A 13,666-nucleotide genomic window follows, 5' to 3' on the forward strand; every position below is an offset into this window, starting at 1 on the left:
GTCCTTTCTCATCTTTGCTTTTTCTAATTCAGTTCCCTTCTCTTCCCCTCCCCACTCTCTCTGGTGAATTTTGGTGCCAGTATAGTCATAAACCCTAATAGAGAAACTTGGCCCAGTAACTTAGTGGTTAAGAGCTCAGGCGTTGCCATCAGACAGATCTGGTCAAATCCTGACTCTGCCATTTGTGTGATCTTGGGCAGGTGACTTAACTTCTCTGAGCTTTTAGTCCCTCATCCATCAAATGAGGGCAATAATATCGATCTCACAGAGCTCGTCTGAATATTTAATGGGATGAGATGTGAAAAGCCCTTAGCACAGTGATATGCAACAAGCGCTCAAGAAGTAGAAGCTGTTATTGTTTATTATATTTAATGACTGCAACGTAAAAATCAGCTTGTAGAGTGCGGTGAAGTCTTTGAAAAGAGTTGAAAAAAATTGGTTTTTACATAGTTGGAAATGGAGGCAGAGAAATGAGAGAGGGAGAGATCTGGCTCCCATTGAAACCAGAGCTTCAGGCAGGGCAGGGTAGTGATTAAGAGTGTGTGTCTGTTGGATTTGCTGAGTTCAGATCCCTTCTTTGCTATTTATTAGATGCATTGCATTGGGCAAGTGACTTTTATAGAGGCTTAGCTTAGAAAAGTAGTATTTGCTAATACTGTCAAAACCTTACAGGGCAGTCCAGAGAATTTAGAGACAAGACACACAGTGCTGGCACAGGGTAAACAATCAGCAGTTGTTAATCATTATTCTGGTCTCATGGTGCTCACTTCCTGGAAATATCTGTCTAATTCAACATCTAAGGCTGGAAGGAATGATGCTGATAAAGGACTAGGAAGAGGCTTAGTCATGTTCAGTAGATAGAGAATAAAACAATCTCCAAATGTGAGCCCTTTCAACAAGGTGCTTTATTGGAGGGTACAGTGTAAGGTGAAAGCCATAGGGATGATGATTTCCAGAGGGAATACTCAGTCCTGACAGTACTTCTTGGTGTCCAGGTTCTTGTGCTCCTTGTTGTATGGGGCCTTTGAAAAGCAGATTGCAGCATTGCGGTCGCAGTTGCAGATAAAGGCCTGGCATTCTTTGTTTTTGCCTGGAAAAGAGCAAGAGGAGAGGACTGAGCCAAGGTGGATCCTGCTTTGTACAATCCAGGGGCAGGAAGAATTAACCGGAGCAATTCAGTGGCCATTCCATCGGTGCACATTTAGGGCTGACAGATTAAGCAAATAAAAATACCAGAATTTCAGATAAACAATGAATGCAATGCTTGGGACAAAGGCTACAACATTGTTCATCGTCTATCTGAAAGTCAAATTTAACTGGGCAACCTGTGATTTATCTGGAGATCCTAGGTGTGATATTGCCCTTTGGAAAGTCTTGTCTATTTCATTCCCCTAAATGAGCTCACTGCTTTTAAAACCCATATAGCTACAGATCTCTGATATCGTAGGCGAACAATTATAAACCATATGGAAAACACTAAAACATACACTTAAGGCAGCAAAGTATTGTACATTTCAACTTAGTGAAGTTTAGTAAGCCAATTGCTCTACTTTAAAGCACATGTTTTTAAAATTATAGAATAACATTACAATAGAATATTATACAGACATTTAAAAGAATTAAGTATGTCTGTATGTGGAAATATTTCCAAGATATTTTATTAGAGGAAAAAATAACTAGGAAATCCTTAAAAATTTGAAGATACACACACACACACACACATATATATATATATGTGTGTGTGTGTGTGTGTGAGTGTATATATATATATATATATATATATATATATATATATATATATAAAACTGGTTATCTTTGGATAGTAGGATTACAAGTGCCTTCCACTTTTCATGACGTATATTTCTGTAGAGTTTGAAATTACATTATTTTTTTGCCTTGTTTACTTTGGTAACAAAAGAAATAGTACATATAACATTTAAAATGCATTTGAATTTTATTATCCATAATTTAATTGTGTATATCTGCTTACCTTCAATAATCTTATTAAAATTTTGTTTGTCTCTACTCCTTTCTTTTAAAAATCACAAATGTTTTCTTTGCCCAGCGAACATCCACTGAAGCATAAATTAGCAATTAGATTATAAAGTGAACAACGAGATAATTACTTAGCGAGTTATTGTTAATTAATATGAACAAACACCGTGTGATGCAGGCTTTTTGACCTGGTGGGTGGGGGAGGACAGCTACATTAAAAAGAAATTATTTGTAAAAATATATGTGTGTGAGAGTAAGTATGTTTCCCCTGGGGAGAGGCTCCATAGCTTTCATCAGATTTGTAAGGGAGTCTGGAATCCATAGCAAGGAAACTTTGCCAGTCAAATTGTAGTGTAAAAATATGAGTTCCCATATATTTGACTTTCCAACGTGGAGCAGAACCTGTTAGCAGGGGACTGTGTAAGCAAATTAAGCCACATTATGCAACAATTAAAGGAATAACAATAAAGACTATGGGGCAATACAGGGAAATGGTCATAATGTAGTGATAAGTGAGAAAAAGCAGAATGCGAGGTCGTATCTAGCCTCTGCATTCATCAAATATTTACTGAGCACCTACTATATGCCAGGCACTGCTCTAGATTCTGGAGATATAGCAGTTAAGAAAACAGACAGCAATCCCTATTCCTATGAATCTCACTTTCTGTTAGAGAGATAGAAAATAAAGAACTAAACATATCAGATGTTGATAAATTCTGTGGAGAAAGTAAAGCAGAGAGAGAAGACAGAGAATGCTGGAGAGATGGAGGGAGTATGCATGTGATTTTTAAAAATGCAGTGAGGGAAGACCTCACTGAGAAATCTACATTTGAATGAAAGATCTGGAATGACGTTGTGACCCAAGCAGATATTCCATGGAAAGTGTTTTGTGAGGAAGAAACAAAGGATTTGAGATTAGGGTTAGGGACGCAGGTGTAGCCACAATTCAAATGACATAAAACTTAATCCAAAGACAAGGGCAAAAAGGAACATGGAGACATGAAACCATTTATTTCTTAGGATAGTGAGATTCCAGGTAACTTTTTTCTTGGCATGTTTGGATTTGAATTATGGTTATTCCAGTGTTGTTTGTACAGTAGTGACAATACCTTCATCTCTCTGAATTGTCTGTTCTTCAGAACTACCTTCATGGAGGGACACATTTCACCATGAGAGCTGCAGAACTTAGTGGTTAAGACCAGAGACTTTGAAATCAGAAGCAACTGCGTTCAAATGCCCACCTTATCACTCATAAGCTATCTGATTTTGGGCAAGTGACTATTTTTGAGCCTCAGCTTCCTAACCTGTAAAATGGGGTTAATAAAACCTATCTCATATCCACGCCTCACTTTGTACCTGGCATATATTAAGACCTTAATAAATGCTAGTTCTGAGCTCTTTTTATGCAATAACAAAGCAGTATAGCATGGCAGTTAAGAGGAGAGGCTTTGGAGTCACACAGACAGACCTGTGTTCAAAAGTCAAACGCCACCATTTACGAGCTGTGTGCCCTTGGGCAAATGGCTCAGCCTTTTGAACCTCAGTTTCCTCGTCTGTAAAATGGGGATAATCATGGTACACTTCTTGGCACCAAGAAAATGATCAATAAATTGTGTCTATCATTACCATTATACCCCCCATGCCTACTGAAGGCCGACAAGTCAACAAAAGGGTCAACATACTGCTGCAGGTGATCTCTGAGCCAGAGCAGGAGTATGAGTAGTGTTTGGTATAGGGGTTGTCCAGGAGGAATTTGCAGCTGTCCAGCTTCTTGGCTTGGTCGTAGCACCGGTCATGTGTCTGACAGCACCTGGAGAGGGGGAGGGACAGAGCTGAGGCAGGAGAAGCACAGGGAAGCAGGGCAGCCTGTACCCACTCTCTCAGGAACAGGTGGAGGTGTTTTAGCTGACATGCTCCGGAAGATATTGGCTTTTTGGCGTGAAAAAAATTTAAGTCCTTTTATCATGTTTATTGAAGGAGACTTTAAAAATGGTTGCAGGAATACAGTACGATCATATATTCTGAAGATGACAATTGAGTAGCGGCTGTGATGTTCTGTGTTGCAATGTCCTGCCACTAGAGGGCAGCAACATCCAGTACCTCACATCTGTGATGTTCCTCTTTCCATCCCCAATAGGGAGCATTGGATTCATGGTCCTCTTAGACCATAGTTGTTTATAAGAGGTGAAAATATGTTATTCTTAGCAAGTCTGCAAATCCTCTTTCTGTGCCTCCTTCTGAGCTCCTTGGCTTGTGCCCTCCTCCCATAGCACCAGCACTCCACTCTCCCTGCACTTCAATCACTCACGCATCTAGTTCATCCACAGGGGTGCCGGATCCACCCAGGCCACAGTAGCAGCCGTAGTTGTTGTAATCTTTCAAGGGGTCGCTCTCCGGCATCGTGCATTTGATCATGTTGCGGAACTGCCACACTGCCCGCGGACTGATGCCGCACTCGACAGCGCCCACTGTAAGAAGATACAGCACGAGTTCAAATCTGTCCTGGTTGGCTCTGCCAACACCCCAGGACCCCACCGCCTTCTCAGACCCCACGCTGACCCATCCCACCCCCAGTCCTCCCAGCCCCCTGCCCCCAACCTGACCTCTGCCAGCTCTCTCCTCAGAAGAGAGCTGGAGACAGAAACTTGGTAAAGTGACTACAAATTTTTTTTTAATGAAAACTTAACAGTTTTTTTCACTGAGATCAAATTCATATAACATTCACTATTTTAGCCACTTAAAGTGTACACTTCAGTGGTTTTTCGTATGATCACAGAGATGTGCAACATCACCACCAATTCCAGAACATTTTCATCACCCTCCAAAGAACACCCTGCACCCATTAACAAAAGCTCCCCTTTCCACCCTTCCCTTTGGCAACCACTTATCTACTTTCTGTCTCTGTGGATTTTCCTATTCTGAACACCTAATATAAATGGAATTATACCATATGTGGCCTTGTGTGACTGGCTTCTTTCACTTAGCATCATGTTTTTGAGGTTTCTTTATGTTATAACATGTATTAGTACTTCTTCCCTTTTCATAGCTCAATAATCTTCCACTCTATGGATAGACTGTGTTTTGTTCATTCATCACTTGATGGACATTTGGGTTGTTTCTACTTTTTGACTATTGTGAATAGTGCTGCTATTAACATTTGTGTACTGTTGTCACACAGCAGCATGCCCGTCTGTCCCCTTGTGCCTACCCCTACAAAGAAAGAAGAGTCTTTGAGACTATTCCTTTCAGGGACATTGCTTCACCTTTATGCCATCTCCTTGTTTGGCCCCAAAGGATGGCTGGCTAGCCAATGACGGGTAAGATTCCTCAAGAAAGGAATGACCTAAGACAGGCACAGTCGTGTGGGGACCACCAGGAGAATTCACAGGGTTGATAGAGGTGGGCACAGCCCCCCACCTTCCCCTTCTGCCTCTGTGGCTGTATTCCTTCCCACAACCTGCTTGGGAAGTGGTTCTAGATGTGATAACATCAGTTCTCCATCTCAGTAAGTTTTCAACATAAAGGTTTTGTCCCCTGGGGAGGTACAAACAATAATTATTCATACATCATGGGACTTTCGACAGGCAAGGGTGATTGGTTTGAGCCAGTTTTCTGGTATGGTGTATGAGACTCACAGACCGTAGTGAAAACAATGCTACTTCCTTGTATGTGCATCAATAAAAGCCACAGGGTGGCCCGATTCAGGGCTCTCAGTCCTTTGAGGCTGTGAGACCCTTGGCCCCTGTTTCAAAACTTTCTTGATTTCTGTTTCTTGCTTAACCCTTTGCCGCCCCTTCTTGTTCTCTCACTGCCCGTGTTGCGCTGGACGCGAGAGTGTACTAGTTTTTTGTGTGAACATGTCTTTTCAATGGAGATGGTTTTAAATTATCCCCACTATTTATCTAGCAAATATTTTTTGAGCACCTACTATGGGCCAATCACTGACCTAGGAGCTGGAGATACATCATTGAACAAATAACAATTCTATAACCTTATTGAGCTTAGATCCTAGTGGGGAAGAAAACCAATAAGCAATAAATGTAATAAATAAGAAAATCAGATATTGTGTTAGAGGGTGGAAAAATTGGAGCAGGGTAAGGAGAATCTAAAATGGGGGGTTGAGTGGGGGATGGTGAGGTTGAGGTGGTGCAGGAGAGTAAGGAATAGTGAGGAGGCCTCTGTGGCCTCCCGTCTTCAACCTCTTTTCTGCCTCAAGGCCCACGCACCTGCTGTTCCCTCTGCCTGGCACACTTGTCATCTTACTTTTTAAAAGGCTGGAAGATCGTAGTTTAAATGAAACTCCTCAAAAAGGCCCTTCCTACAAATTAAAAAAAAAAAAAGCTTTCCCTGACCACCCAAACTAACTGGCTCCTCTGGTATCACTTTTCTTCATTGTCACTTTTTGTCATGTTCTTTGTTTCATAGTACCTCTCACAATCTGTATCCACTTGTTTATTGAATGCTTCTCTTTCAAAGAACCATAAAGTCAAAGACAGGCTTTTATTCCCCAAGGCTGACATTCCCCAGGGATGTGACACACAGTAGGCACTCAATAAATATATGATGAGTTAAATGAATGAAATAATCAATATGTGAATTACAGAAAATTGTTGGCACATAGTAGACGCTCAATAAGTAGCTACTAAATAAGTTTGTAAAGTCTACCACTGGTTGAGTGTTTGCCAAACCAAGCACGAGGCTTGGCACAGTAGACTCAGGGAAATAGGACCTCTTCACCCCATTTGCAGAGCCCTACCCTGTGAGATTTGGTGCCCTCAAGACATGATGGCATGAAATGACTTTTGGGTCCTGTTTCAGTCAGCCACCAGTATCGTCTCTTTGCCCCATGCCTTGCCCTTTCTTTCCTTGAGATGCTGTGCCCTCTGTAGCTGTTCCATGTGCTTAAATACCAGGGCCAAGGAAGGGAGGCAGCTGGTCATTCTCCCCTATAAGCAGCCTCCACAGTGGCTGCCAACAGAGCAGCTGTATCCAGGAGCAGGGGCCTGGAGCCTGCTCAGACGACAGTGGCCTGACTACCTTGGCCCATCTCCAGACCCCACTCTTGCTTCCCTCTGTTTTCTCTCTTTCTGATCAAAAGAGCTCTGCCCTTTGTAGAGGCCAGACCTGCACAAAGCTACTGCTCGTGTGTGAGTGTGTGTGTGTGTGTGTGTGTGTGTGTGTGTGTGTGTGTGTGTTCCTCGGTTGGGTAACATGGCTCGTTCATCCCCGATTCTCCCATCTCAACCCAGAACCCGATATCTTTGTAGCTCTGATACCATCAATGTTGAATGAATGAATGCAGGATGGATGAATGAGGTGAGATTTGAATTCCAGTGTATCTGATTTCATTCATTCATTCATTCAATTAATGGTGCAAACAGCACTATCCCTGCTTTCATGGAGCCCAAGCTTTGATGTGGGTGAGGGGGTAAAAAAGGAAATGAATCAACAAGAAACAAATTGCAGGCAAAGGTAAGTGCTGGGAAGATCTTGTATCAAGGCAATATGGTAGAAAGAAAGGAGAGGATCTTTCGGAGCCCGGGTGGGCATGGTAGGCATTTCAGAGAGGAGTCATCTCAGTTCAGAGCTGAAGGTTGAAAGGTGCTATAAGGGGACTTGAGGGAACCCCAAGATGGGAGTTCTTCAGGCCCACAGGGGGCCCTTGATAAAAAATTCAGCAGGTCTGGCCAGCCCTGTGATCTGTGCCCCCCTTTCCAGAGGACTAAGACCTTCGCCCATGAAGTGGGTGGAGCGGGAAAGACTTGCCTACCTGTGAGCAGAGCAGCCAGCACAAGGAGTTTCATCCTGTTGTCAAGCTGGTGATGAGAAAAGACTGTGGATACCTAAGGTCTCCCTCCTTATAGTCACCAGGAGGCCCCAAGATAAGGCTGTAGTATTTGCTTTTCTCCCTGCTGACTTCAAGTTGTCCTTGAGTCTGTTACTCGAATAATCCTGATGGACAAGTTAGACCAGCATTTTTTATTAGGGAAGTGGAATAGGACTTTCATTGGAGAACGGTGTGTAGAGAGCAGTGTGTACTTCCAGGATTTTTTCCCAAGTCAAGTTGTTGTCCTTTCAATCTTAGTTGTGGAGGGCACAGCTCAGCTCCAGGTCCAGTTGCTGTTGCTAGTTGCTAGTTGCAGGGGGCGCAGCCCACCATCCCTTGTGGGAGTCGAACCGGCAACCTTGTGGTTGAGAGGATGCGCTCCAACCAACTGAGCCATCTGGGCGCTCAGCTCAAGGTGCCGTGTTCAATCTTAGTTGCAGGGGTCGCTGCCCACCATCCCTTGCGGGACTCGAGGAATCGAACTGGCAACCTTGTGGTTGAGAGCCCACTGGCCCATGTGGGAATCGAACAGGCAGCCTTTGGAGTTAGGAGCATGGAGCTCCAACCTCCTAAGCCATTGGGCCGGCCCTACTTATTTTTCTTTTTTTTTTTTCTTTTTTTTCTTTTTTTTTTTTTCAAAGGGTGAAAAAAATGTATTTTCAAAAAGTGGCACTGGAAGAACTTGACATCAGTTTGAAAATTATAAAATAAAAATAATCCCAACCTTAACTCACACAAAATTAACCTTAATGGGTTATAGACATAAATATAAAAAGTAAAACCATCAAATACCTATTTTAAAACAAAACAAACATAATTTTGGAGACTTAAGGGTAAGCAACACATCTTAAATAGAACATGTAAGGCAGAATCACAGGAAAAATATTCATAAGTTGGACTTCATAAAATTTTAACATGTTTGTTTTTCAAAACATATTATTAAGGAAACAAAAAGCAATCCAAATAAAGAGAGAATATATATCTCAAAGAACTTTTGTCTAGAAAATATAAACAATGCTCATAACTCAATAGTTAGAAGACAAACAACCCTATTTTTTTTTTTTTTGCTTTCTTTTTTTTTTTATTTTTTTTTATTTTTATTTTTATTTTTTAATTTATTGGGGTGACAATTGTTAGTAGAATTACATAGATTTCAGTTGTGCAATTCTGTATCACATCATCCATAAATCACACTGTGTGTTCACCACCCAGAGTCAGCTCCCCTTCCATCACCGTACATTTGATCCCCCTCACCCTCATCCCCCACCCCCCAACCCCCTTACGCTCTGGTAACCACCAAATTACGTTCCCCAGATTAATATTCAAACCCCGTGGCCATCCTGTGGTCACCGACTGCCCTCCAATCCCCTCACCCTCCCCCCCACCCCCCACTCCCCCCGCCCATCTAGCAACCCTCAGTTTTTCCTCATTGTCTCCCACACAGTTTCTGATTAGTTCATTCACTTATTCTTTTCTTTAGAATCCGCAAATAAGTGAGATCATATGGAACTTATCTTTCTCTGTCTGACTTATTTCACTTAACATAATGTTCTCTAGATCCATCCATGTTAAAAATATGGAACGCTTCACGAATTTGCGTGTCATCCTTGCGCAGGGGCCATGCTAATCTTCTCTGTATCGTTCCAATTTTAGTATATGTGCTGCCGAAGCGAGCACCCTACTTATTTTTCTTGAGCAAAGTTCCCACATACCCTCCAGCCTGCCCCGCCCCATCCTCTCCAATAGGTTCACCTATTGTTAATACCTTATATTAGTATGATACATTTGTTATGATTAATGAATCAATATTGATGCATTATTATCATCATCAAAAATAGTATTAATAAACTGAAGGCCATAGGTTATTCAGATTTCCTTAGTTTTTACCAAATGTCCTTTTTCTGTTTCAGGATCCGATCCAAGATAGCATATTATAAATATCTTAAGTCATCAGGTCTCTTCGGGCCGCTCGGGGCTGTGGCGGTTTCTCAGGCTCCCTTGTCGTTGATGACCTTGACAGTTTGAGGAGTACTGGTCTGGCATATCATAGGATGCCCCTGTGTTGGAATGTGTCTGATGCTCGACTCATGATTAGACTGGCGGTTGGTTATGGATTTAGGGGAGGAAGATCACAGCGGTAAAGTGCTATTTTCATCACACGGCCATGTTCTATTGAATCATCTTTTATCCTGGATGCACCTTGGCCACTCTCCAGATGAGAACATCCAGGCTCAACCTGGGGTAGAGCTGGAAATGACCATGCCCACACGTAACTCACACCTGCCTCTTCCCACTGAAGTATTTCCTTCCAGCCTGGGCAAGGTTATGTGGTGTGTGAGTCAGCGCAGAATCAATTGACCTAATCCTAACCCTGTTTTTTTCTGCTAGCGTACTTTTTCCTTGAGCATGCACCTGGGCCAAGAAAGAAGAAATCCGTGTGAAAGGGCTTCCCTGTTTCATCCCAAGTGCAGGAGTCTCAGGAAAGATCCTTCAGCTAATGAGATAACACCAAAGCAGCAGTTAGTAAGCAGGTGGGGAAACTGAGGCCCAGAATTGCGAAGTGATTTATTTGCTTGGGCCTGATTCTGCCCCCATTTGACCAAGGTTTGTCTCATGCCACCTGTCTATTTGTCTGTTTCTACATCTGTCCAGTATGGGAGCCATTAGCCACATGTGGCTATTTAAATTCATTACGATGAAATAATGTTTAAAAAATCAGTTTCTTGGTTTCACTAGCTGCATTTCAAATGTCCAGTAGTTACATGTGGTTAGTGGCTGCTGTATTGGACAGCACAGATATAGAATGTTTTCACCACCACAGAAGATTCTGTTGAACAGTGCTGTTCAGGACATGACAGATCCCAGGGCTGTGAGAGCTACTGGAAGGAGAGCAGGATTAGCTCAGGACCCCACATCAGCCTGATGAATTGTCTGCCTCCTCAGCCCCCAGAATGAGTGAAGACTACCTAAGGAAAGGGAAGGCTTGGACAAAAAAACGCTAAGTCCCTTTTAGGTGGATTCTTTGGTGTCAGAACGAAACAGAGGAAGGACTAGGCACTACTCCTGTTGGCCGGGGGGGGAGGGGGCAGTTCTGAGAAAGGAGGAGTAGCTGGTGCTACAAAATCCACTAAAGCAAATAGTGCTCATTTACTGAGCACTAACACTATTCCAGGTCCCATGCTAAGAACTTGGCACAAGCCTCTGAGATAAGTCCAATTACAAACTCCATTTTCCAGAGAAGACGATTGAGGCTCAGAGAGGTTAGGGAACTGCCCCAATGTCACACAGCAGGACCAAGATGTGAGTTGGATCTGGTGCTTATGATACCAGAATATCACATCATGACAGAGAATTATTGAAGTGGGTGGGAGTGCCGAAGGTCCCTGGAGGCCAGGAGGTTTAGTCTCACCTATTTCCCTTCTCTCCCCCTCCTCCAGCCAGCTGGAGGCCTTCCACAAGGGCAGGCTGCACAAATTCCCACATGCAATTTGTGCTAAGGCTTAGGCAAAGTACCTGGTGGAGGAGGGGTCAGGCTGCTACTAGAACTTTCCTTTCCTGGAAAGATACCTACTAAATGTGATAGTCCAGACCTCGGCAGGGGACACAGAGGTGGCAGAGGAATGGACCTGTCAGTCACTGGATAGCCTGCCACGCCCCTACACTCTCTGTACCATGACCTTCTGCTGCCGTGGATCCATGCACAGGTGTGTAGAACACAGTTTCTCCCAGTCTGGGAAAAACACACTCTCCAGTGGAAAGAACAGCTAAGGATAACTTCGTGGCTCCTTCAGGTGACAGCATACCCACACTCTAGCAAGGTCACACCTGCCCAACCCCTAGAGGACATGGCTCCTGCTTCCAGGGAATGCTTAAAAGCAGCCACCAGCTACCATTTGGTGACTGCTTCTAGGTGCTTGGTACTGTGCTAAGGGCTTTACATACATTATTTTTCAGCCTAACAACAACCTTTTGGCGTAGTTATTATTGTTTCATTACCTTCCCCTTTTTACTGATAAGACAGGCTCAGAGAGCTGATGTGACTTGTATAAAGTCACATAGCTAGAAAGTGGCAGAGATAGGATTTGAATCTGTGCACCTGCCTCTCAGTCCAGGGCTGCTCTCTTCAATAATAATAATAATAATAATAATAATAATAATAATAATAATAATAATAATAATAATAATGGCAACTAACATCCCTTGAGTGCTGGGCCAGGAGAGATAATAAGAGCTTTATACAGGTTAGCCTACGATCAAGTGCTATTAGAGGTGAGCAAACTGAGGCAGTATACCAAAGCATCTAAACCTTTTTCCACACCCAAAGCCACCGTCCTCAGCATCTGGATTTTTATGACAGTCTCCTAACTGCTCTAGCAGCATCTGTTCTCCACCTCCCTTTATCTACCCAGCGAAGGAGTTCTTAATATATTCTGGATATTAACCTCTTGTTAGATGATTTGCAAATATTTTATCCTGTTCCATAGGTTGCCTTCACTTGGTTGTGTCCTTTGATGCACAAAAGTTTTAAAGTTTGATGTAGTCCAATTTGTCTCTTTTTGGTTTTGTGGCCTGTGCTTTTGATCTCACATCCACTAAATCATTGCCAACTCCAAGGCTATGAAGCTTTTCCCCTATGTTTTCTTCTAGTTTTATAGTTTCAGGTATTTAATCCATTTTGAGCTAACTTTATTAGATGGTGTAAGGGTTCAACTTGATTCTTTTGCACATGGATATCCAGTTTTCCCAACACCATTTGTAGAAGAAACTGCCCTTTCCAGAATGAGTGGCTTTGGCATCACTGTTGAAGATCATTTGCCAATAAAAGTAATAGCTTATTTTTGGGCTCTCTATTCTATTCCATTGTGGTGTCTCTGTGTCAGTGCCTCACTTTTTGTTTACAATAGATTTTGTAATGTTTTGAAATCAGAAAGTGTGACTTCCAACTTTTTCAAAATGGTTTCTACCCTTTGGGGGTCCCTTGAGATTCCATATGAATTTTAGGAGGAGTTTTTCTATTTCTGCTACAAATGCTATTGGCATTTTGATAGGTATTCCACTGAATCTGCAGATTACTCTGGGTAGTGTGGACATTTTAACAATATTGTCTTCCTATCCATGAAGGCAGGGTGTCTTTCCATTTGTGTCCTTTTTCTTTTAGAAATGTTTTGTAGTTTTCACTGTACAAGTCTTTCACCTGGTTACGATAGTTAAGTTTTCCTAAGCATGTAATTATTTTTGATGCTACTGTAAATAGAATTGTTTTGATTTCCTTTTCTGATTGTTCATTGTTAATGTACAGAAAGTTGATTTTTGTGATTATGTATCCTGCAACTTTGTTGAATTCTTTTATTAGTTCTAACAGTTTTTTCTTTATGTGCATGTGGAATCCTTAGGGTTTTCTGCATGTAAGATCATGTCACCTATGAACAGAGATAATTTTACTTCTTCCTTTCCAAGGTGGGTGGCTTTGATTTATTTTTCCTGCCTAAATGCTCTGGGTAGGACTTCCAACACTATGTTGAAAAGTGGCCAGAGTAGGCATCCTTCCCTTGCTCCTGATCTGAGAGAAAAAGCTTTCAGTAGGAATTTTTTAAAAACATAACTACAATGCCATGATCACATGCAACAAAAATACCAATGACTTCTTAGTATTAGTTAATACTCAAGACTATTTTCAGAGGCCTTTGTCTTAAAATGTCTTTTTACAGTTAGTTTTTCCAAATCATATCTCAACAAGCTACATATATACCTCAGTGAGAATCAAATATTGTTCCAGGAGGAAAATAGAAAATAGGGTCCCTAGACCTGAATGCACACAGAAACAAGACATACTCACAACCTCAC

At 42.1% G+C, this 13,666-nt stretch overlaps 1 protein-coding gene and 1 non-coding gene across 2 annotated transcripts; both read right to left on the reverse strand.

Annotated features, from left to right (window-relative positions):
* Positions 1-892: 892 nt before the first annotated feature.
* On the reverse strand, positions 893-7,821 carry PLA2G1B (phospholipase A2 group IB). The gene is made up of 4 exons (XM_033098390.1): positions 7,766-7,821; positions 4,304-4,463; positions 3,678-3,805; positions 893-1,090 (listed from the first exon to the last, which is right to left on the reverse strand). Exons 1-4 carry the CDS (start codon positions 7,797-7,799, stop codon positions 966-968), a joined length of 447 nt encoding a protein of 148 aa, XP_032954281.1. The 5' UTR covers positions 7,800-7,821; the 3' UTR covers positions 893-965.
* Positions 7,822-9,392: 1,571 nt separating this feature from the next.
* LOC117017902 (U6 spliceosomal RNA) lies at positions 9,393-9,499 on the reverse strand. The gene has a single exon (XR_004422136.1). It is a non-coding gene; the product is annotated as a U6 spliceosomal RNA (small nuclear RNA).
* Between the last annotated feature and the right edge of the window lie 4,167 nt (positions 9,500-13,666).

This window comes from Rhinolophus ferrumequinum, chromosome 25 (assembly GCF_004115265.2).
Source record: "Rhinolophus ferrumequinum isolate MPI-CBG mRhiFer1 chromosome 25, mRhiFer1_v1.p, whole genome shotgun sequence".
Taxonomy (NCBI): domain Eukaryota; kingdom Metazoa; phylum Chordata; class Mammalia; order Chiroptera; family Rhinolophidae; genus Rhinolophus; species Rhinolophus ferrumequinum.

Excerpts from the sequence above, each read along its gene's own strand:
- PLA2G1B (XM_033098390.1), bottom strand. The coding sequence starts at position 7,799 with ATGAAACTCCTTGTGCTGGCTGCTCTGCTCACAG. Across the intron at positions 4,464-7,765 it reads GCTGGCTGCTCTGCTCACAG|TGGGCGCTGTCGAGTGCGGC; the intron begins GTAGGCAAGTCT and ends ATCTTCTTACAG. Across the intron at positions 3,806-4,303 it reads CCTGTGGATGAACTAGATGC|GTGCTGTCAGACACATGACC; the intron begins GTGAGTGATTGA and ends CCCCCTCTCCAG.